This window comes from Xenopus laevis, chromosome 5L (assembly GCF_017654675.1).
Source record: "Xenopus laevis strain J_2021 chromosome 5L, Xenopus_laevis_v10.1, whole genome shotgun sequence".
NCBI classification, from domain to species: domain Eukaryota; kingdom Metazoa; phylum Chordata; class Amphibia; order Anura; family Pipidae; genus Xenopus; species Xenopus laevis.
Genome location: NC_054379.1, coordinates 50,571,745 through 50,595,964, shown reverse-complemented (window position 1 = coordinate 50,595,964; position 24,220 = coordinate 50,571,745). Strand labels below are relative to the sequence as shown.

At 37.3% G+C, this 24,220-nt stretch overlaps 1 protein-coding gene across 3 annotated transcripts in view; it reads left to right on the top strand.

Moving 5' to 3' along the window:
• The first annotated feature begins 9,855 nt into the window (after positions 1-9,855).
• LOC108716694 (metabotropic glutamate receptor 1) overlaps positions 9,856-24,220 on the top strand; it is a 215,031-nt gene continuing 200,666 nt past the window's right edge. For 2 of the 3 annotated variants that reach the window (XM_041562729.1, XM_041562731.1), the window contains exons 1-2: positions 10,116-11,388; positions 12,533-13,397. In XM_041562729.1, coding sequence (XP_041418663.1) covers positions 12,686-13,397 — 712 coding nt within the window. In that variant the 5' untranslated portion in view covers positions 10,116-11,388; positions 12,533-12,685. The other variant, XM_041562730.1, reaches the window with a different exon arrangement.

Below are 24,220 nucleotides of genomic sequence, written 5' to 3'. Positions count from 1 at the left end.
GAGGTAAGCCTCTCGCTCTAGAAGTGAGAGAATCATGGTAGATAGTAGCTACAGCCAGAGGCTCCAATCAAGAAACCAAAGGGCTTAGTACGCCATTGTGTCATCCACCAGTATAAGGAGTCAAGCGGTTAGGCTCAGAAATAGGAGATTCTGGGAGTAATTTACCACTGTGAGCATCTTCTAGCGCTGGTTACTATTTCACCTGTAACCTTTGGGTTGTGATGAACATTATGCCTGTGCAACACGAACATGTGGATGAAAGTATCTGAAGTGTCTAGGATTTACCTTAAAAAAGTGCAAAAAAAAAGAAAAAACTTCATTTATACTAGCTCATATATACCAAGATGCCATGAAATCAATGGGAAGTGTAGAATTCTGCCATTTGGATAATTGATTTATTAATTTAGTAAAATCCTTGAATCCTCAAATGGCTTGAAAGTGCATTAAGATTAATTAAATTGGGAAAATGGCCATGATTATTTTCTGAAAATGTACATGATCGTGATGAACCCATTCGTGTTTTTTTCTTAAATATGCACAAAATCGAGTTGCTTGGGAAACATGGGCAAAAGTACAGTAAGGGGCCGATTCATCAAGGGTCGAATATCGAGGGTTAATTAACCCTCGATATTCGACTAGGAACTAAAATCCTTCGACTTCGAATATCGAAGTCGAAGGATTTAGCTCAGATAGTATGATCGTACGATCGAAGGATTATTCCTTCGATCGAAGGATTAAATCGTTCTAATCGAACGATTCGAAGGATTTAAATCCAACGATTGAAGGAATATCCTTCGATAAAAAAAACTTAGGAAAGCCTATGGGGACCTTCCCCATAGGCTAACATTGACTTCGGTAGCTTTTAGCTGCCGAACTAGGGGGTCGATTTTTTTTTTAAAGAGACAGTACTTCGACTATCGAATGGTCGAATAGTCGAACGATTTTTACTTCGAATCCTTCGATAGTCGTAGTCGAAGGTCGAAGTAGCCCATTCAATGGTCGAAGTAGCCCAAAAAAACTTTGAAATTCGAAGCTTTTTAACTTTGAATCCTTCACTCGAAGTTAATGAATCGGCCCCTAGGTGTACCCCTGCCTGTCCAATATCATCTAAATCAATGCATAACCAAGGGTATTAATATGAAGCTGGTCCTTTACCATTTACCTTAGTTAAACATCTTGTCAATATTTAAGATGGCTTTAAGGTGTCTGCACAACCACAATACAATCACAAAAAAATAAAAAAAAACATTATAGAACATTTAACATAATAATATTAATAATAATTTTATTCACACATAATTGCCACTCATTTTCAAGCAATTGGAGTTTGTAAATTTGCAGAAAATAATCATGTCCATTTTCAAAATTGAAAACATTTTAATGCACTTTCAAGCCATTTTGTATTCAAATAATATTATTCACCCTTCAACCTTATTTACTATGGTTGCAGAAAACAGAATCCATGCCAATAAGTGAATGTGGATTCTTTGTTTTCTCAAAAGAACGGCAACGCTAGAAAGAGTGGTAAATAATATTAATAATATTATATAAAAGTCTTACAATTTGTCTTTCCTGTATCTCCTGCAGACAAGATATATTATTGAATCAACCCTCTCCACCATCATCTTTATAGTATTGGTATATCTAAATAACATTTTCTCAATTTCTTTGGGTACCATACACATAATGCATTTATATAACACCTCTGCTATCTTTATAATTTCTAAATTCCCTTTCAAGCCCCAATAAAACCCATGTTATTTCTTACTTTTGAATTAAGCTGCAAAGGATTTGTGTTTTTTTGTTACTATTCATTGTGCATGTGTTTCCTAATGGCACACGTCATAGTTTATAATCTAAAGATATTTATTTATAATGACAGTATGTTTTATTGGACATACATATGAAGGTAAAATTTGCTTTCCTTTAGTTTAGTGTAATGTCCTTGTCAAATTTCAGTATATAACAGTTACTGTTTCCTAGGTTTTTCATTACTTGAACATCTGTAAACAATGCTGTCTTGTTTGACATTGGAAAATTATTGAAAGTAAATATTTATGCAGCAAAATAAAATGTAAAAAAACTGCCCTTTGATGGGATTATTCATTTGTATTCCAGCAAATGAAAATCCCTGATTATTAAAATGTGCCCTAACTATGTACAGGTATGGGACCTGTTATCCAGAGTGGGCACGTTAGACTTGCACGCTGCTGCCTAATTAGCTGCACCCGTAGGGAAAGAAGCCGGGACCTGCAGGCTTGGGCTGGTGGATCAGCCTGTCCCTCCTCTGTGTATGTGGGAGGCTGCTGCCGGAAGCAGGTGGGATCGAATCGCTGCCGAACTATGTCCGGAGATCACTTCCCACACTCACATACATGCCAGGACGTGCCACTCCTCAAGTCAATGCGATCTCGCAAACAGTGCGCATTCCTACTTACGCCCTACCGTCTTAAGTCCTGCCTCTGTACCACCCACATCTTCCTTTTCGTCAGCTCCCAGGGGCGTGCACAGAAAGAAGGCAGCGGGAGAGGTCTTGTCTGCAGGTTCTGACCTGAGTATAAGCCGAGGTAGACTTTTTCAGCACATTTTGGGTGCTGAAAAACACGGCTTATACTTGAGTATATACGGTAATTATATCTTAGTTTGGATCAATTACAAGGTACTGTTTTATTATAACATAGAAAAAGGAAATTATTTTTAAAATTATGGATTATTTGAATGAAATGGAGTCTATGAGAGACGGACTTTCCGTAATTCTGAACTTTCTAGATAATGGGTTTCTGTATAACGGATCCTATACCTGTACTTTTTTTTTCATCTCCTATAGGCATTTAAATAAAATGAGGTAGGTTTTAATAAACATCAATGAACTTACTGTACCTTGCATTCCATGAAATGTTCTACCCAAGGGGCTTCAGGCTTTGTGTTTATGTTTTACTTCTAGGAAAGTAAAAGCTTTTTTTTGTAACTATATATCTATATGTGAGTATATATATATATATATATATATATATATATATATATATATATATATATATATATATATATATATATATATATATATATATATAGAGAGATATATATATATATAAAAAAAAAGAGATATTGCCGCACAACCCTCTTGGTTTCTGGGTGCAAGTAGTCAAAAAGGCACTGCCAAAGTAGCCAATATCATAGAAAAAATAAAAACTGACACAGCACTCCAAGTTTTGTATGCAAAAAAAGATATATATTGTAGAAAGACATACCAAAGCCCATAGGGCGACAAGGGAGTACATTTACCACAGAACTATACTCGAAGCCCACAGATATGAACCAATTACTGCATTATACCAGCTATCATCCAGTGCATACTAGGGACTCTATCCCCATCAGCCAGTTTACTAGGGTTGAGAGGCTAGTTAGCCAGCCAAACAGACGCGATCAACAGTTAAATGACATGTATAATAAGTTTCTTGTACGTGGGTACCCGAAATATGTCCTGGATAGGGCCCAAGCTAGGGCAAGGAAAACTAAGGTTCATCGTAAAGATAAAGAACAGTCTATACCATTTGTCACTTATTATAATGATCGTAGTAACATGGTGACTAACATTCTCCGTAAACATTGGGGGATTCTTCAATCCTCATATCCTGAAATTCAAGAATTTGGACGACCCCCATTAGTGTCATATAGAAGGGGGAGAACGTTAGGTAGTCAGTTGGTTCATTCTGATACGAAAGAGAATCAGGTTTTGACACAAACATATATGGGTACAAAATCGCGGGGGATGTTCCCTTGTTTAACATGTTCCCAATGTTGTTGTGTACATAAGGGTACAATATTTAAGCATCCGACCACGGGTCGTAAATATACTCTAAGGGGGTACTATACGTGTTTGACTAAATTTGCTGTTTATGTGTTAATTTGTCCATGTGGTCTCCTCTATGTGGGGGAGACCACATTACAAATAAAAACACGTATATCCCAACACAGATCTACAATTAGGAAGGGCAATGTGAAGCTGCCAGACTCTAAGCATTATGTGGAGAAAGGACACAAGGATACAGATTTGAAATATATGGTTCTGGAATGTGTACCCTCCCCCAGACTGGGGGGAGATAGAGAGCTATTGCTGAGGAAAAGAGAGGTATGGTGGATACACCAATTAAACACATTGGCCCCAAATGGGCTTAATAGAGACTATGACCTATATGTATTTCTATGATGGGATAAACATTGGTCTCATTTCTGTTTTTTATTCTCTGTTTTGTTTCTTTTTAGCTGGATTTGGATATGCAGTGGACTAACGCTGAGTTGTCATATGCCTGCATGGATAACATTAAGCAATTAAGGGGTTAATGTGTGAGGATCGTTAATGATGTCATGTTCTATATGCAACTTCCTGTGTTACCTTGTATAAATAGGTGTAAACCAATGTCTGTTACTTGAATGCTGCCCTTGGCTTGAGAAAGGGGTTTGTATACCCCAAAACGTCGCCCTATGGGCTTTGGTATGTCTTTCTACAATATATATCTTTTTTTGCATACGAAACTTGGAGTGCTGTGTCAGTTTTTATTTTTTCTATATATATATATATATAGATATATATATATATATGTATATATAAACAGTCCTTGATAAAGGTCCTAAGGACTGAAACGTCAGCTTTTTTGTGCAATGTGCTTGTAATAAAAACATGAAAGTTTTTTTTTAAAAAAGGGTGTATCCGTCTGGAAATATTTTATATATATAAATTAATAAATATATAAATTAATATATATATATGAGGTTATTTATCAAAGGTCGAGTTTGTGAGGGTTGAGAGATTTTATTTCTACCTTGAATAAGCTCAAAACTCGAACGATTGCTTATTTATGAAAAAACCCTTATGTAAAAAACTCAATTGAGTAAAACACAAATACTCAAAAACTTGATCGAGTTTTCAAGAGCAAACCACTGCAAAAAAAGCGGTAAATCATGAAGGCAAAAATCATCTTCAAATGGTTAAAGGGACCTCTGCTATTGACTTCTACAAGACATTCACAGGTTTTAACTAGAGTATTTTCAGATTCTGGCTTTTAGCAGCTACGGGGCATAATTAATCTCAGAGGTTTGGAGATCCATATTAAATAAAATATCTCTTATCTGGAAAACCCCAGGTCCAAGCATTCTGAATAACAGGTCCCATATCTGTGCTGTATATTATATTGGTATAATGTATTGGTGCTCTTAGGAAAAACTGTTTTGATCAAAATGCTATTCCTGCAGACTTAAATTCTGATGAATGGGAAATGTGATTATTGTTACAATGTTGACAATGCAAATATAAGGTTGGTATTTGATTGTAAAAGTCATTGTTCTCTGTTTGAAAATGCCATCATACCGGGAAGGATGTTCCACTGTCATGGTTCTCCTTGAGAGTCACAATGCATGATGTGCCATAGCATTTATGGTACAGATGAATTGAACTTTTCAAGAATATTTGGCTGAAAAGTTCCCAAGGGTTTTGAAAAATATTATCTTAACAAAACCCAGAATAAAGGAATTGATTAGATGGTCTCAGATTTCAGTAGACTGCAAGGATCAGCTTGGTTTCTGGGAGTAGGGTGAAACCAAGAGAGAGCAACATTGCTATTGGAAGCATTGGAAGTATTAGTCTATTAGTCTGATTTTGGGCTGTTGGTTCCCACATTCAGTGTTCTCTGTAGCAATTAAGAGAAAATTAAAGAAACAACATAGCCCAAAAACATTGTGCATTTATCCATGACTTACACTCTTCTGTGGAGCTTACTTATGTCTGTGTAGCTTACTGTTCCTTTTAACTTCTTGACTTGACTTGAAAATCCCACCTGTGCTCAGCACTTGCCTGTGACCACACTAAATACAATCACATAGGAAATAAAGAGCTGAGTATATAAGAGCCCCAATTGTGAGTACTGGTTCTTTTAACAATTCAAGGAGTGAAGGTATTCAAATCTGTAAAAATAGCATTTTATATAATTTGTAGTAAGTTTCATTGATTTAATCACAAACAGCATTGTGGAGCATGACAATTGCAAAATCATGCAAAATCAAAAAAATGCAGATATTCAAAACTAAGGCAAAAATTAGCATTTTGACAACATGTATGTAAGTTGATTTAATCGGAAAAAGCATACTGAATGGCTCAGTAGAAATTTGCATCTATTCATTCGCACTTGTACCTTTCGATATGGGCGTTTCTGTGCCCTCATCATTTTAATATTCCTGTAGGGAGAGGAGAAAGTTGCACCGTATATAAAACAGAAGTTAAAAATTAATAAAAAAATAGCTGCATGTGTTAGGATAGATGTTAAGTACCTGAACATCTCCTTGATTCGTCTTACAGAAAAAATACATGGAACTGGAGTAGTCCTGGTTATAGTTCTCAAGCCCTATTTAAAGGGGTGGTTACACTTAAGTTAGTTTTTTATTATGTTGTAGAATGGCCATTTCTAAGTAACGTTTCAATTGACCTTCATTTTTTTTTTTTTTTAATATTTACCACTTTATTTTGACTCTTCCCAGCTTTCAAATAGGGGTCATTGACCACATCTAAAAAACAAATGCTCTGTAAACTTTACATTTATTGTTATTGCTACTTTTTATTACTCATCTTTCTATTTGGGGGTCCTCTCAAACAGTCTCTTATTCAAATCAATGCTTAGGCTGCTGAAATTGCAATCTGGAGAGCTGCTGAATAAAAAGCAGAATAAGTCAAAAACCACAAATAATATAAAATAAAAACCAATTGCAAGTTCTATCAGAATATCACCATCTACATCATACTAAGGGGCAGATTTATCAAGGGTCGAATTTCGAGTTTATGGGAGTTTCTAAAAACTCCCATCAACTCCCATCAACTCGAAATTCGAAAAAAAAACAACCAATTGAAACGTATCAAAAAAATAAAAAATGTAAATTCGGGTGAATGGGATCGACCTACAAACTCAAATTTAAATCAAGTTCAACCAAATTAGATCAAATTCGACTCGAGTTTTTTTAAAAAGTCCACCAATTGACTAGAAATTGGTTGCAGGAGGACCCCATAGGCTAAAACACGAAATTCAGCAGGTTTTAAATGGAAAAAGTCAAATTTGAATTCTTAAAGAAACAATACATGATAAATTTCGAAATTCGAATTTTGATTTTTTTCGAATTTGGACTATTCCCTAGTCAAATTACACTAAAATAAACTCAAAATTTGAACTTAAGAATGTGAATTTTCAATTTGACCCTTGATAAATCTGCCCCTAAAAGTTAATTCAACTGCCGCACTCTCACTACAGCTTTTTCTCCTGCCTCTCCTCCTCACTTGTCACTTCCCCACTTGCTCACTTACGCCTCCTATTAAATTCTTGCTGCCTTTCCTTGCCCCATGGTTCTCCTTTTCATTCTCTGCTGCTTGCTCCCTTAGTGTCTCTCCCCCTTTTCGGTTTTCCTTCCATCTCTGCATATCTGGTCTTGCATCGTCTGCCTCTCTCTTTCTCTCCCCTTCCTTCTTCGGTCACACTCCCTCTGTTCTTCGCTGGTGTTCTTTCTGCGCTCCCACCCTCCAGCTATCAAACTTCATTATTGCTCCTTCTGTGTCTCTCTCACTGTTCCCCCCCTCCTTCTCCTGGCAGGCATACTCCCTCTGTCCCTCCCTCACCCTGTCACTCTTCCATCTTGTTCTGGCTGCTTCTCCCACCCTCCAGCTATCAAACTTCAATCTCGCTCCTTCTATCCCTCCCACCCACGTCCCTATCCAGTCCTGTGCCCTCAATCATCAATCTCCTCTCCCTCTGTCCCTCTTCCCCTCACATTATTGGTTCATCTCTGCTGTTGGCCACCTCCCTGCATCTTCCACCATTCATGCCTTTCCCCTTCTGCCACTTATTAACCTACAGCAATATGAGTGTGACATGGCATGGTCAGGATGCCACAGAACTTAGAACAAAAGAGAAGGAATCACACAAAAATAATAATAATACAATAATTAATATGAAAAACCACAAGGGGAACAAAAGTCTGACATATTGGAAGTCACCTTGGAATTACGTGACCTGTATAAAAGCTTTTATATAGTCACGTAACTCCTCTGTGACTTTTAATATCTTGATAAATTACAGTAGGGGGTGCATTACCCACTATATATTAGCAGTTTATAATATAGCTTTAAAATGAAATAGAGAACTAAGAGGTGCTTAGAAAAGCAGTTTTACTTTCATTCTTTTAAAGGTTTACATATCCTTTAAAGGGCCAGTAACATTAAAAAGTCAAAATATTTCTTATATTTCTGAACAAAAAAAAATGTCCTATTTTATAGGAAATGCTTTCACTCTATAGTCCTGCAGAGAGCTATGAAAAGCATATGAACCCAGTGTGTGTAAAAAATAAATACAACCAAACTTATCCTTATGGGACTTTTTGCCTCATTTAGCTTGAGTGGAGGTTTAAAGGAATTGTTCAGTATAAAAATAAAAACTGGTTAAATAGATAGGCTGTGCAAAATAAAAAACGTTTATAATATAGTTAGTTAGCCAAAAATGTAATGTATAAAGGCTGGAGTGACTGGATGTCTAACATACAGTAATAGCCAGAACACTACTTCCTGCTTTGCAGCTCTCTTGGTTACCAGGCAGTAACAAATCAGTGACTTGAGGGGGGCCACATGGGTCATAATTGATTGCTTTTAAATCTGACCAGCATGCTAAAGATCAATTGCAAACTCACTGAACAGTCACTGAACAGTTATGTCCCATGTGGCCCCCCTTCAAGTCGCTGACTAACTCAGAGTTAGAGAGCTGAAAAGCAGGAAATTGGGCTCTGTTCTGTTATGTTAGACATCCGCTCACTCCAGCCTTTAGAATTAACTATATTAGAGACATTTTTTATTTTGCACAGCCTATCTATATCTATTTACCCAGTTTTTATTTTTATACTGAACTATTCCTTTAATTTTATAATCTATAATTGTGTTTCCAAAGCAAAGATTAAATGAAGTTTTTTTTTAACAGTGTAGTGTAACAGTACATTATTTATAAATGCATATAAAACACTTTCATTTATTTTGTTCCCTTAAGGCTTAAGTCAAATTCCATGCTTTACCAATAGATTAAATAAAACCTAATAAAGCTCTATATGTCTATAGTCCATGTCTTGCAGTGGCAGTAATGGATGCTTTAATAAAAGGGCAAAAATGGCATTTGCCAAGGGCCCATTGGTTCTTGATGCCAACTGCGTGGAACTTCTCTGTGAGGAGTAACATCCGTTCTCCAGAGCAAAAAGTCGCCTGGTGATAGACTGTGAATGACCGCTAGCGCTGGTCTGTTTCGCTAGCGAATTGGTGCCTGCACCTGTTAGTAAATTGGCGATGTCCCTGCGGGCAGCTACGCTGGCGACTGTTACTAGCTTTAGCCACTTCGCACCTTAGTAAAACTGCCCCAAATTGAGAACCTTGCCTCAGGTGGCAGTGTGCAACCCCCTCCCCCCCCCGTCACCTCAATTGGCCTGAGGATTAAAAATGCTCCTGCTATACTAGTTTCAATAGAAAATGGTCTTAACAGAATGAATTTTTTTAAAAAAAGATTGAACAATCAATAAAAAAGACATAATAATGATAATATAGACTCACATTCACTGCATTTTCTGGCAGCAGTATTATGCAGCAGTTGCAAATATTTCTATATACAAAGACACATATACTTTTAAACCATTCATGGCTGCAACCAATTCTAGGCAAGTTAGTGACCGTTTGAAAAAAAATTGGTTATATTGCTTGTTTTTTTTATGTAGCCTCAGCTACAACAATATTCTGATTCCATTGGATTGTGTCTTTTTCCTTATACATCTGTAGAAGAAGTAGGCATGGAATTCGCACAGTCTTGTGTGGAAATGCAGAAAAATCTGTACAACAAACAGCATAGAAAATTTCTGCTATGGATATGCACGAATAGATGGTCCAGACTAAGGCGACAGCAATGCTAGTGAAGAAAGAGGGCGCCAGAGTATAGAAAAACAGCACAGAGCAAGGGATCCTTCCCACTGTGTCAGTGGAATTGCTTGGTTTAACAGACCATCGGAATTGATAAAGGAAGAAGAAAACTGTCTCCCTCAGTCAGGTAAGTCTTAAGTTGAACACAATAGATAACGTAATGATATGACTGGCAATCTCTGCAATTTAACATTGCAACTGCCTTTTAGCTAATCTGTAGACTTTATATATCGTATATCAATGTACAAATGTCATATCTGCATGTGTTCGGATGGGATCAAACTGATGTGAGATCAGTAAAAACTGATACTGACTGATCGGTGCCCTTAATAATTGTCTTTTTGAAGAGTTGAATATCCGTTGTGCCTGCCGAGGCAGAAGGAACTGGTGTTTGGAATTGCTGGTGTGGGGGTTGAGAAAATGTGTGTGGGTGAGTGGAGGTTGTGGGAGTGAATTATAAGAGATCTGCTTTTGAGCAAGGATTCGGAGATAACAGTGGGTGACCAGCCAGGAATTGCTAGCTACGTGGGTAAGTAGGAAAGAAACTAGAGGGAGTGCGGAGTTCTGCTGGAGCGCTGTCCGTGGTGCTGAAACAGCAGTGTCTCCTTGCATAATGCCAATTTATAGACTGGAACACTTACTGCTGTACATCAGCTGTCCCTGTGCTGCTTTCTCTGTTATTCCAATTGGAGTATGAGCCCCTGCACCTGCTACATAAGAAAGTGCCATCAGAGCTGATACATTATAGCATATTTACAACTAATACAACGGTATTACTTGCTTGGTCTAGTTGCTTTAGTAACCGATTCTCAGTTTCCATGCTTCATAACTCCATTCTGATTACACCCATTTCATTAATGTAACTGCTCTCCATCCTATGCTACTGCTGCAATTTTATTTTAGTAGTTTCTGGGGTTAGAAAAAGATGCGTAGGGTCTTTCTTCAACGTCCTTATCAAATCTGTTGTGGGTTTACTGAGATTATTATTGCATTGGCATATTGATCCACAGGACTATAAGGGTAACTTGACTGTAGAGGTCTGGTAGGGAGGGTAGTTGTGAGATGGTGGAGGATTTAGCACTTAAACTTTCTGGAGAAGGCTGATAGTGATGAAACCTATTATACAAGGGGTTAATTATAATGATATGACTAAACGTCTTCTAAACACTTGAAAAAATGATGTAGCTGCATTTTTTTTAAAACACCAAAAGAACACTAGGGAACTGTAGCAATCTCTTGAAATGAATGTCTGACTACTTTCTATTTGAATGCAGTCAACTGGTAGCCAACTACAGTTTACTACCAAAGCCTTTCCCCGTGTTGTTATTGCCCCTGTTTTCAGCTGAAAACATCTGTTCATCTATTTGCTACTGTTGGATTCCAGTCATTTTCCCTGTGCTGTATGTTGTTCGGTAAGTCAAATTCTATGTACAGTATGTGTTTTTATAAAAATATGGGTTGGTTCTGCCACACTTTTAGTTATATTGCAAATGTATTGATGTATTCATTTACTTCCAAGGTTTAAACTATATGTTTACATATGGTTAGCATTTTTTATTCTATATTATGGTTATATTGTGCTGAGTATTTAGTAATTTATGTATCATGTTATGGTTTCAACAGAACTAAGAACATTTTTACATTTACCTGCTCTTTCTGTGTCTGCACAAAATCTGTGATTAGACTTAGCATGATTCAGCTCAGGTTCATTATTTATTATTATCCAGCACAGTGGTTAGTTGTAGTTGTATTCCTCCTGCAAGCATGTGGTTGGTAATTTTTTATAGTCACTTTGATTTATCTTTGGCTATTTTTGGATGGTGGAAGAAATGGTTAAATAAAGGCTAAATTAGACATTACAAACATATGGAATACGTGAGTTAAAATTTGTCGTAATTGGTATGTACTCAACTATTAAAATTATTGAGATAGTTTTCTTGGGCTGACATCCTTTATATGAAACTAGAACATGTCTATATTTGCTTGAATGCCCTGTCCACTCTGCAGCCAGGAGAGACACAAACTAGATAAGACTCATAAATCAGCTATATGAAACATTGATTTGTGTGAGGTGTAAGTTCTGGACAGCTAATTTGTTCCTGTTATTTTTGTATCAGTTTTGAACTTTCGAATATTTGTAATTGTGACTTTTTTTGGGGGGGGGGGTCAATTCTCAAGCTTTCCCCCTAGTAGGAGTCAGGGCTGAACTTATCTAATCTCCACATTTGAGCATACAGAGTACTTTGTTATCAGATGGGAAATGAACTTGGCAGACATCAACACAGTCATAGAATATGCAAATCACATGGATATCAGACATACAGTATGTGCATTTACAGACAAAAGTGCTGATTGACAGATACAGTACACAGATAGCAGAAAAGATAGAGAGATGTTGATGATAGATACGGTAGATGATAGATAGATAGATAGATAGATAGATAGATAGATAGATAGATAGATAGATAGATAGATAAGTAATACATATGCATACAGACTAATATGTCTAGTTGAATAATTTGATTTTATTAACTATAATTGTCCTCTCTTTCTCAGCTTATGTTCAATATAGGTGATCTTTCAGCCCCACTTTCATACTTTAAGGGCACCGGGGTATCATTTCTGGATAAGTGAAGTGAAAGACAGCTGCTAAACTTGACAACTCTTTCCAAGTTTTGGCCAAACATATTTGCCTTTCTTTGGGTCTACATGAGGTCTTTTCTTAAAATGGTTAATTCACTGCTGATACTGATGATGATGGTGGGATTGGACATGTTCTATGGAGGACTTTTTGGTCGAAATACCTTTCTGGTTTGTGCTTCTTTGCCACGATCAGTGGCCAGGATGGATGGAGACATTATTATAGGAGCGCTCTTCTCTGTCCACCACCAGCCACCAGCTGAAAAAGTGCCTGAGAGGAAGTGTGGGGAGATCAGGGAGCAATATGGCATCCAAAGGGTGGAAGCTATGTTTCATACCCTGGATCAGATCAACTTGGACCAAACTTTATTGCCTAATATCACACTGGGAACAGAGATTCGGGATTCCTGTTGGCATTCATCAGTGGCTCTGGAACAAAGTATTGAGTTTATCAGAGATTCTCTGATATCCATGCGGGATGAAAAAGATGGAGCCAGCAAATGTCTTGATGCAACTCCAACTCCACATGGACGAATTAAAAAACCAATTGCTGGTGTTATTGGACCAGGGTCCAGCTCAGTGGCTATTCAGGTTCAAAACTTACTACAGCTTTTTGATATTCCTCAGATTGCTTATTCAGCTACAAGTATTGATCTAAGTGATAAAACCTTATATAAATACTTTTTGAGAGTTGTCCCATCTGATATACTTCAAGCAAGAGCAATGCTGGATATAGTAAAAAGATATAACTGGACTTATGTGTCAGCGCTTCATACTGACGGTAGGTGATTGGACTTTTCTTACATATTGTGTGTGTAATAGGGTGTGCAACAATATTGCAGTGCAGCTAAACCAGAAATGTTGACATTTGTTCAGCACTAATGTTTTCTAATAATAAATATAGAGATATAGAGAACAAAAGATCAACATCTGTGCCACTGTTCCCACTTAGTAGATATATAATAGATCATCAACAAAATAGCAACACGTTAGCTGCTACTAAAATAAAACACAGCAAATAAAAAGCTGCTTTAGTACAGCATGAAACATAGATTTACAAACTGTGATTCTCCTGTAAATACTGAACTACCATTTACAGAATCTACACCAGAGAAGTGAAGATGTCATTTAACAGCAGCTCTAGAAAGACACACATTGGAGATTCCTGCCATAGCATTTACAGCAAATATTTGACATCAACCTCCAAACTGTTAAGTTCAAAGCCTCCAGGCGCTGTTCATATACAGTATTATGTGTATCCAATGCATGTCTGTTTTGGGCTGGCTATTCATTGCCGATTTTGCTTAAGCATTAAATGCAATAAACAGCATATGTTTTTATGTACGTATCATTTTGCATTCAAAAGCACATTAGCCAATTTGCTGGCAAATTAAGCTTTTTCCATAGGGACAGGCTTTCTTTTCATGCAGCAACTAAAATTAAAGCAATTCGACTTAACAGATAGATTTAACAAAAGCAGTATATGTGGTGAATAAACACAGAACAAATTGATGGGAAAGCACTTGTTAAATTATATTTAACTATCTAACTAACATACATACATTAGTTCAAGCAATTTACTTTTAATGCACATTCCCTTCTTATCACCACTGGTATGAGCTGCCCAATGACTGTACATAAACGGACCTCTCTTTATTTTGTAGCATGTTTCTGGAGCATTTCCAAAATGCAAGTCACTAACTTACAGTAGTTGCTTTTAACTGGGGCATTATACAGGTGCTTGCTTTTGTATCACTCTACAGTATGACAGTGGGACATTATATATGTGCTAGCCCTTTGTGTCACTTTACATCATGATTGTGGGTCATATCACTGGTTGTGCATCTCTACAGTATGTTTCTGTGGTATTTTACACATTTTAAACTTGTGTCGGGCAAAGATTAGATGTATATTGCAGTTTATCTTAATACAGTACTTGCCTTGATCCCTACTTGTTGCTAAAATATTGAATAGTTGGAAACTACCTGTAGCTAAATGCTTAGTTAACAAACTCCGTAGTGACTTCTAATATACAGTATATAGTATTTTTGATCATTTCCAGCAACAAAATCAATTCTAGCTTAGTAGTCATTTGAAAAAAAAAACTTACTTGCATCATTAGGCCAGAGTTTATAAACTGCAATGTAAATGTTAAATTATCTTCCTTGCTGTTTTTCCACCTATAACTCTTGACTATCACTGGTTGCATTGTCAAACCTATACCCTACCATTAATCTATGCATACTCTATTTACATCACTGTATTGGAAATCTCTTTGTCTCAAATACACAAATATTGTTGATTTGTTTTAAACTAACAGGGAGTCTAGATGCAGATGTTCCCATTCACAGCATGCCTTCTTGATATCTTGCAAAAATAGGAACTGAATACATCCTAAGGGTGACCCAATTGCTGTTAAAACATCTTTCAGCTGTATTTTCTTAATCTCTGCATGAATTGTGTATGCAACTTTAATTATTTGATCTCTGTCCACTTGCCTGAATACGGACAATTCAAATTTTCTTGTGTTGAGAGCCATATAAAGATTATAATACAACTTCCTTTTAAGCATGCGGCAACCCTTTCAAAAGAAAATGTATAAGGGGATATTATCCAGAAGCTTGGAGTATAGATGCATAAAATACAATATGATGTGTTATATCAATAGCATTCTGGTAGCTGCCACCCAGGTGTAGCTAAGCACAGGTACAGTAATGTCAGTGTATGGTATACACATGTATAATTAAAAATAAAAAATTCTATTAATTACTGGGGCTAAACTGCTAGCGTGCCTGCCAGCTGGAGTTTGATTTTATGGTGTGTTGTAATGATGCAGATAAATACTGGCTTGACGATGCCTTCAACTTAATGTGTTTAAATTGCTAAAGGAATAATAGATCTACTTGCACACTGAACAGCAAACATATTTTTTGTTTATATTTTCAATGTGGAATTAAGAGAACTCGAATGAGTCTGGTAGGGCTTTACTAACTGAAAGGTTAACACTGGACTCCATTCAAATTCCTTGTTCAGGGAAGTTTCATGTACTATAATAAATCCACAACTACAAACAATAAGCAGCAGGCAGCGCAAGCCTTAGGCACCAATGTGGGATGCTGTGTGCCATTATACAGTATAAGTTGTACCAAATGTTCAACCACAGCCTTAGTGAGACCTCCTCTTGCACCTGGTACTGATCTCCCTATTTGTTCACCATTTTATGATTATACGAAATACTTCATCCATTGCCAACATGCTGGAAATACATTCCCATAGTGATGGCACGCATGGTTGTACAAGATCGTGCTAAAGAAGAAGTTAAAATATGGTGCCTTTAAAAGTCAGAGAAAAATATTGCTCTGAAAGCCAGACTTGGGCAAAAAAATATGCTTATTATGTGAACTATTCCTGTTGCATGGTGTTTTTCTGTGCTTATTGACATTGTAGTCATTTTGTGCGTGCAGCTGGAGATCACTGTGGGAAACAAGCCCAGGTCAGACAAACAAAGCTCTGACACGGCTTGTACTTTCCTATCAGCTGCAGAGAAATTATTTTTCTTTTCAGTGTGCGGGCGGAATATGAAAAGGATTAGATTTTAGGAGCTTGAGAAAGTATTCCTTCTATTCCATGCATAAGCTTTAGTATATTTTTATTAAAAAATTGCAATCTCATTGCAGCGTTATAACATATCAATATTTCTTTTAATAACCATCAACCCATTGGCTTGCACCATGCCAACTTCTGCAGAAAGATTCCTGATGCCATTCAAAGCCCCTGCAAATGCTTGTAGGAGTGTAGTAGCTGAATAGTTCACTGTGTTCTATTTATGTCAGGACTGTTACACCTGCTGGGGAGAAGCCACTCCCTGCATCCATACCATGGCTATTTTACAACTAGACAAATTGTAACAATTGGATGGTATTCAGGTGGGAATCCCTTTTGGCAATAAGTTTGTTTCTTCCCATAATTCAGTAGGTGCAGTAATTAAAAAGACAAGCGTCCCATTGTGTGACCTTATCTTAAACTGACCATAGGTGGGATTGTTTCCCCTGAGAGAATTTACATTTTTTTCATCCGGATCCTTCCATCATTCAGTACTTGTGATACAATACTGGTTTATACAAAGGAAATCATTATAAGGAGGTAAGAAATAAAGCCTAATATATAACATTTAGGGGGTTATTTATCAAAGGTTGAGTTTGTGAGTTTTTTTCTACTTGTAAAAAACTTGATTGAATGCAATTGGGGGAAAAAACTTGAATACCTCTAATTGATTGAGTTATAGGTGAAAAAACCTTGAATACCTTGAACTGATTGAGTTTTTGAGTGCAAACCATAGGAATGAGCGTCATTTTTTGCTGTGTTTCCCCGTGGATATCACGCCCATAGACTTCAATGGGAGAAAAAAAATGTATACAAAATGTCGCGTGTCAAAAACAATTTGCCACTCGTCAAAAAAAATTTGTTGTCCATAGACTTTAATGCATTTCAGTGAATTAGAAGCCACCGTATAAAACCCGAAAATTAAGGCAAAAAACATCTTCAAATGGTTCAAAGGACCTCTGCCATTGACTTCTACATGACCTTGACAGGTTTTAGATGGATTTTTTTTTAGATTCAGGCTTTTAGCAGCTTCAAGGCATAATAAATCTCGAAAAATCTGAGGTGTTTTTTCTATCCCAAAAAATTATTATGAAAAACCCTCAAAAAACTAATTTTTTTGGGGGAAAACACAACTCGACCTTTAATAAATAACCCCTTAATAAATATTAGTTAATGTGCTAACTAGGGTGTGAATTTTTGTGAATCACATTCAAGTGGTGCATACATTTTCAGAGTGGGGATGGTGACATTCTGGATACCAATAGGTGTGACATTAATAACAGCATTATGCATAGGTTGCGTAGAGCAATTCATTAGTGCCTATTGATGGAATCTGCTAGTAGAACCATGGAATTATTCCCTTGTCCAGGCTGGCAGTAATTCTAATATTCCCTTGTGTCTATGATTGTACTGGAATACAAGCTAATCAGAGCACTCTGGGCCAGTGGTACATCAATGCACGCAAAATTTTGTACTGGTAATAGTAACTGAGGATTTTGCTGTTTCAGGGGTTCTAAACCTTTAATAAAAAGGTGAAAATATTTTTTCAAATAAAAAAGGCACAGCAGTATACAAAGCTAGCATATGTGATACAGAGTATACCCTTCAAAGAAGGACTGTGGGGTTACTCTTCTTTGGGCTCAAATAAGAGAGGGTTCCATGGAAACACAAAATCAATCACTCAAGACTTTTGCTGGCATGTGCTTTTATGAAAATTCAACACAAAACCTAATCCCTGATAAAGAGAGTAGCTCGTTATACTGCATATATTTAGACATAAATGAAAGCTTTATTGTCTTGATGAACAAGGCTTCATTACCACTACATGTATTATTTGAGCATGTTCATTGCTTTTCTCTATGAAAAGATGTCACATTTAGGCATTTGTTGAATAATTCATCCATACATTGTAAGAAAGCAATGTTGTTCTTACTTTCACTGTGTAGACATATGCTAAAAATATGTTCTTTAATATATTCCAAACACTGAGTAATAGTGATTTTCAAAACAACTAACGTATTTGCGTATCAGTCTCTAGGAACTTTCTATGTTTCTTCCATGCTAGTGGCAACAAGCTGATTGGTCAGTCCTGTAAAAATTTGATTTAGGTTTAGAGTATGGTGAAGGTGTTGAGAAATTGGTAGAAGATCATTTTAATGCTGATTCCGATAACTTATGTTCATATTAAATAATTTTTATCGATGTCCAGTGCATTTATAGCTTTGTACAGAGCCTAAACACGTATATGTCCATAGAAAATGAACAGCTAAGTGCTTTCTTATGGAGACGTAGCAGAGTCCTTTGATGTCTGTTATACTGGGTTACACACGAAAAATGTTCATAGCATTTTAACATCATTGTTGTCCTGGTTTACAGTGCTCCTTCATAAAACGTAATCTGATCAGTTTAAATCCATTTACTGTTGACTTGGACTCCTATAAAACTCCACAAGCTGCAGGAATTTCTGCTCAATAGCTGCCATGAACGCTGAAGCTTGTGCTGGCTATAGTTCCATTAGGTTATGTTTAATATCTGGCTGCAAATCTTTTCTTGAGAAAATTAAAACTTAGCCTTCAGAAAATGAGTATAACATATATTTCAGCTCTAGTTGATAACAATAAGCAGAATTAATGAGCTGGCGAACTATGAAACAAAATTTGTGTTTCAGTACATTGGCGAAGTACAGGTATGGGACCTATTATCCAGAATGCTCGAGACCTGGGGCTTTCCAGATAATGGGTCTTTCTGTAATTTGGATCTTCACACCTTAAGTCTACAAGAAAATCATGTAAACATTAAATAAACCCAATAGGCTGGTTTTGCTTCCAATAAGGATTAATTATATCTTAGTTGGGATCAAGTGCAGGCTATTGCTTTATTATTACAGAGAAAAAGGAAATAATTTTTAAAAATTTGGATTATTTGATTATAATGGAGTCTATGGGAGACAGCCTTTCCCTAATTCAGAACTTTCTGGATAGCGTATCCCATACCTGTACTGTGTTATGCTTTCTAAATAGGAAATAAAAAAATATCAGGGAGCACTTTTGTTTATTGCTGGTTTGTACAATAAAATATTATATAATTGCAGTCCTTTTCAGTGTTCGCAATAGTTGCAGCAGCAAAGGACACATACATGACAATTATTTTGTGTATTTTAAGAGCAAAAATATTAATGTCATAAAACAATACTGAATCGTGATTACTGTTATGACCTATAAGCAGAAAACAGGGCTCAATTACTATGAGAATGGGACAAGTGCTGGAGTGCTAAGAGGCACCGTTTTAAAGTCTTTAAAATTTTAGAGTACCAAAAGGCAGTGCAGGCTATACTCTGTGGCCTGTGCTAGACCTTGTATTCCCTAAGGCCCCTTCCTTGTGCTTCCTGACAAGGATAAGCTCACCTACTGGAGTTACGTGCAGGTTCATTATGGTCATAAAAGATGGTAAAGGTACAACATCTATAACCTAGAATACTTTCCAAATAAGAGATTTTTTCATAATTTGGATCATCATACCTTAAGTATGCTAAAATAACATTTAGGGGCACATTTACTATTGGTCGAATATCGAGGGTTAATTAACCCTCGATATTCGACTGTCAAAGTAAAATCTTTCGACTTCGAATATCGAAGTCGAAGGATTTACTGCAATTCGTTCGTTCGAACGATCGTAGAAAAAATCAAACGATTCTAAGGATTTCAATTCATCGATCGATTTTCCTTCGATAAAAAAATACTTAGAAAGCTTATGGGGACCTTCCCCATAGGCTAACATTGTACCTCGGTAGGTTTTAGGTGGCGAAGTAGGTAGTCAAAGTTTTTTTTAAAGAGACAGTACTTCGACTATCGAATGGTCGAATAGTCGAACGATTATTAGTTCTAATCGTTCGATCCGAAGTCATAGTCGAAGGTCGAAGTAGCCAAAAAAATACTTCGAAATTTGAAGTATTTTTTATTCTAATCCTTCACTCGAGCTAAGTAAATGTGCCCCAAGTTTTTTTTTATTACAGAAAAAAAGGGACTTTCACAAAAACATTTAATTATTTGCTTAATGGAGAACAAAACCTTAGACCACCCTCCTCCCCCTCCACTGTCGCCCTCCAAGCTCCCTCCTGCAACATCTATTCTGTTGAAATAGATTCTGTTCTCCTGTGTGCCGACCTTCTGATCCTTTCTAATCCTGACTGCTGACATGGATATTGCAGGAGCACGCACAGAATCTTGAATCAGAAAAATGACAGATGGGGATCCAAAGACGGGGAAAATGGCACCTTTTAACTCCACTGTGCAACCATGCGGATTTATGGCAGGTTGGCACACAAAAACTTTTCAACAGAATAGAAAACCTTGGGTGGCCTGGGCTTCTGTGAGAGTTAGAGCAATGGACAAAATACACGGGAAAAGTGCTGGAAAGCTTACTCCAGTAAAAGGTAACCTCCAGAAATATATATATATATATATATATATATATATATATATCCATGTTCGTCTGGGGGGCACACTGTTTCTCATCGATTACCCGGGTGCACGTTAAAAAATATTCATACACTGTTCAAATGACCAGCAACTCCAGGGGTTTCAGTGAAAAAATTGTATTTAGATATGTGCAGTTTCAGCCAACGTGACGTTTCGGTCCACTCAGGGACCTTTCTCAAGGCCCTGAGTGGACCGAAGGTCCCTGAGTGGACCGAAACGTCACGTTGGCTGTAACTGCACATATCTAAATACAATTTTTTCACTGAAACCCCTGGAGTTGCTGGTCATTTGAACAGTATATATATATATATATATATATATATATATATATATATATATATATATACACACACACATACAGAGAAAGTGGAGTGCACAACCATAAGGAAAAACAAAAAACCTGGGTGCTAGTCCGAAACATATAGAACCATTCTGCAAATATTGACAGCACTCCAAGGATATTCACAACTCAGCGATATCTCCCCTCATTTTCACCACTACCTACTCGTCTGCATCATACCAAGTGTCAAAATGTATTAATAAACACTGGCCCATGTTAAACATGACTGATTCTCTATCCCTATACATAGTACCTAGACCTATCCTGGGCTACAAAAGGGACAAAAGCTTGAGAGATCTGCTAGTACGTACAGACATTAACATACCAACCAAAAAAGAAACAACTGGCTAACAAAGAACACTAAGTTGGGATGCTATAAGTGCCCTGATTATGTCACGTGTAGATGACTTCTGAAGGGACCAGACTTCCCACATCCACATCAAGGAAAACTATATAAGATTAAACACAAACTAAGATGCATTTCTACGTATGTGGTTTACATCATAATCTGCCCCTGTGGACTGTACTATGTGGGCAAAACCTGCACCACATTAAGAGAAAGGATTGCCAACCATAGATCGGCCATCAGTAAAGCTATCAAGGACAACAAAGCTGCACAACCGGTGGCCAAACACTTTCTGTCGAAAGGACATCCACCCCCCACTTTCTGCTGTATGGCCATTGATCACCAGCCCCCCCTTGCAAGAGGGGGGGACAGGGACCAAGCATTATTGAGAAGAGAATCCCGCTGGATATACAAATTAGATACCCTTTCCCTTCGTGGACTCGTGGGTTGTTTCTTATGATCTACAGAGACTCTTGTAACTTGCAACACATTACCCTTTTCTATAACAATATATTTGTTGATACATTATTTGATACATGTTGCGCTAGCAATTTCCTTAGGACTGATACTGTAACAACACAAGTCATGTTTGTACATTGCACTTTTTCCTGAAACCTGTAATAGGGGGGACAACACCCCACCCCGGTCCCACTCTTGCCAGTTTCTAAGCATATACTTGGCACTGCGTGACCTGGTGGTGCAAATAGATAATAATCCCCATTAGGTCTAACATGGCAGCAGTGCGGTAATAAACCCAGTACTGTATGTGGGTAGAGAGCAAATAGAGAAAGGTGGATGAGCTACACTGATACTGGCACTCCATTCAAGCACTACTGTGCTTTTCACTCTACTGATGCCCGTAGACAGTGACAGTGGGGGCAGGGCTGGATTGTGGCAAGGCCCGGTCGGGAGCGACTGGGATTTGCAGCACATTCTGCCGTGCAATCGATCCCCACTATAGACTGGGCAGCAGACAAACTCCACCTCACACGGCAGGAATAAATGCAAGCAATAGCAGAAATTAATGGTTGCTATCCATGCAGGCGCCAGGCTACGCTGCCTCTGCGTGCGTTGCCTGGCAATGCAGCTGGCGTCTCCTCTCTCTGCAGCTCCTCTGTGGTTATTAACTTCCGGCCCACTGAGACTGTACTACGGACGGGTTTGTATTAGAAACACTTTGCCATATGAATGTAACTGGGGATAGGAAGACGCACCCCAGGCACCAGGGTCATTTTGGGACAAAATATATACATATTCCCCCACAGGCACATAAGTGCAGTTCGCTACTTTTGGCTTTTTTTTTTTTAAAGTTTTTATTTATCATTTTCAATACAAACAATTAAGGCAAAAAGGAAAGAAAAGATAGAAAAAAAGAAAGGAAAATACAAGACAGCTGTATGCACCATTGTACAATATACATGTATAAACATACATTCCATATCATAATACAGTGAGGGTTAGTGGTCCTACACCTCTGCCACAGACCCTACGAGAACTGGAGTACAAGATGGAACTAAACCCTTAGCTGAAACAGTAGTTTAATTGCCCACATCCTCAATAGTATGAATGTCTAGCCAGGGGGACCATATTGCGTCAAACTTCCCAGAGGAACCTCGAGCTTCATATGTAAGTCGAACAGAAGGGAGTATCTTATTAACCAGGTTGACCCAGTGGACTTTTGGCTTTTTAGTGTAATTCGACTAGGGAATAGTCCAAATTCAATTTGAGTTTAAAAAGAATTCGAGATTTGAATTTCAAAATTGTACTGTCCCTTTAAGAATTCAAATTAGACTATTCACCATCTTAAACCTGCTGAATTGGTGTTTTGGCCTATAGGGGACCTCCTACAATCAAATTGAAGTTACTGGTGAACTTCTGAAAAAAAGGTCGATCTTATTCACTCAAATTTAAAAAATTCAAATGTTTCTAATAAATTTCAATTGGTTGTTTTTTTTCCGAATTTCGAGTTTATGGGAGTTTTTATAAACTCCCATAAACTCTAAATTTGACCCTTGATTTGCCCCATAAACTTTGCATAAAGCTACATACTTTAATACCTTGTGTCTCACTGTCCTACCCTGCATCCTTAGATTGTAAGGACCTTTGGCTGGGGCCTTTCTTATCTACTGAATCTAAATGTGTTTGTGTCGGTTGTTATGTATCCCTGTGCGCAGAGCTACTGAATAGGTTTGCAGTTTAAAAATTATAAAATAATAAGTTAGCTTGCACATACTTTTTAAGACCTTTGCGGCCCCCACAAAAACAACATCTAAAATAATATTTTTCCTTTGTTAATGGTGGATAATGGCAATGCCTTCCTTGCCAATCTTCTCTGACCGCACCAGCTTTATTCTCTGCATTCCTGATTTTGCTCTTTAATTTTTACTTGTTTGACCAAACAGCTAATAGGAACAGGGAAGAATCTCTCATACTGTAAAGGAACACAGTTCCATGTAATACCTTAAAGGCATTCTGTTGTGATTTTTTTTTGGTGTAGTTTGTATTCCTATATTACACTGTTTACACTGCAAATAATTTACTCTACCACATAAATGGTATTCATGAACCAACAAATGTGTATTTCTTTCAGCTGTAATATTGGTGTGTAGGCTGCCATCTTAAGTCATTTTGCCTGATCCTGTGCTTTCAGAAACAGCCAGCACTTCATGATGGAACTGCTTTCAGATGTAATGTAACTAAAGGAGTTGCAGTGGAAGTGAGCAGCAATAAAGAGTGACTGAGCACAAATCACATGACTGGGGGCACCTGGGAAACTGACAACATGTCTAGCCCCATGTCAAATATAAAAATTAAATATAAAAAAAACTGTTTACTGG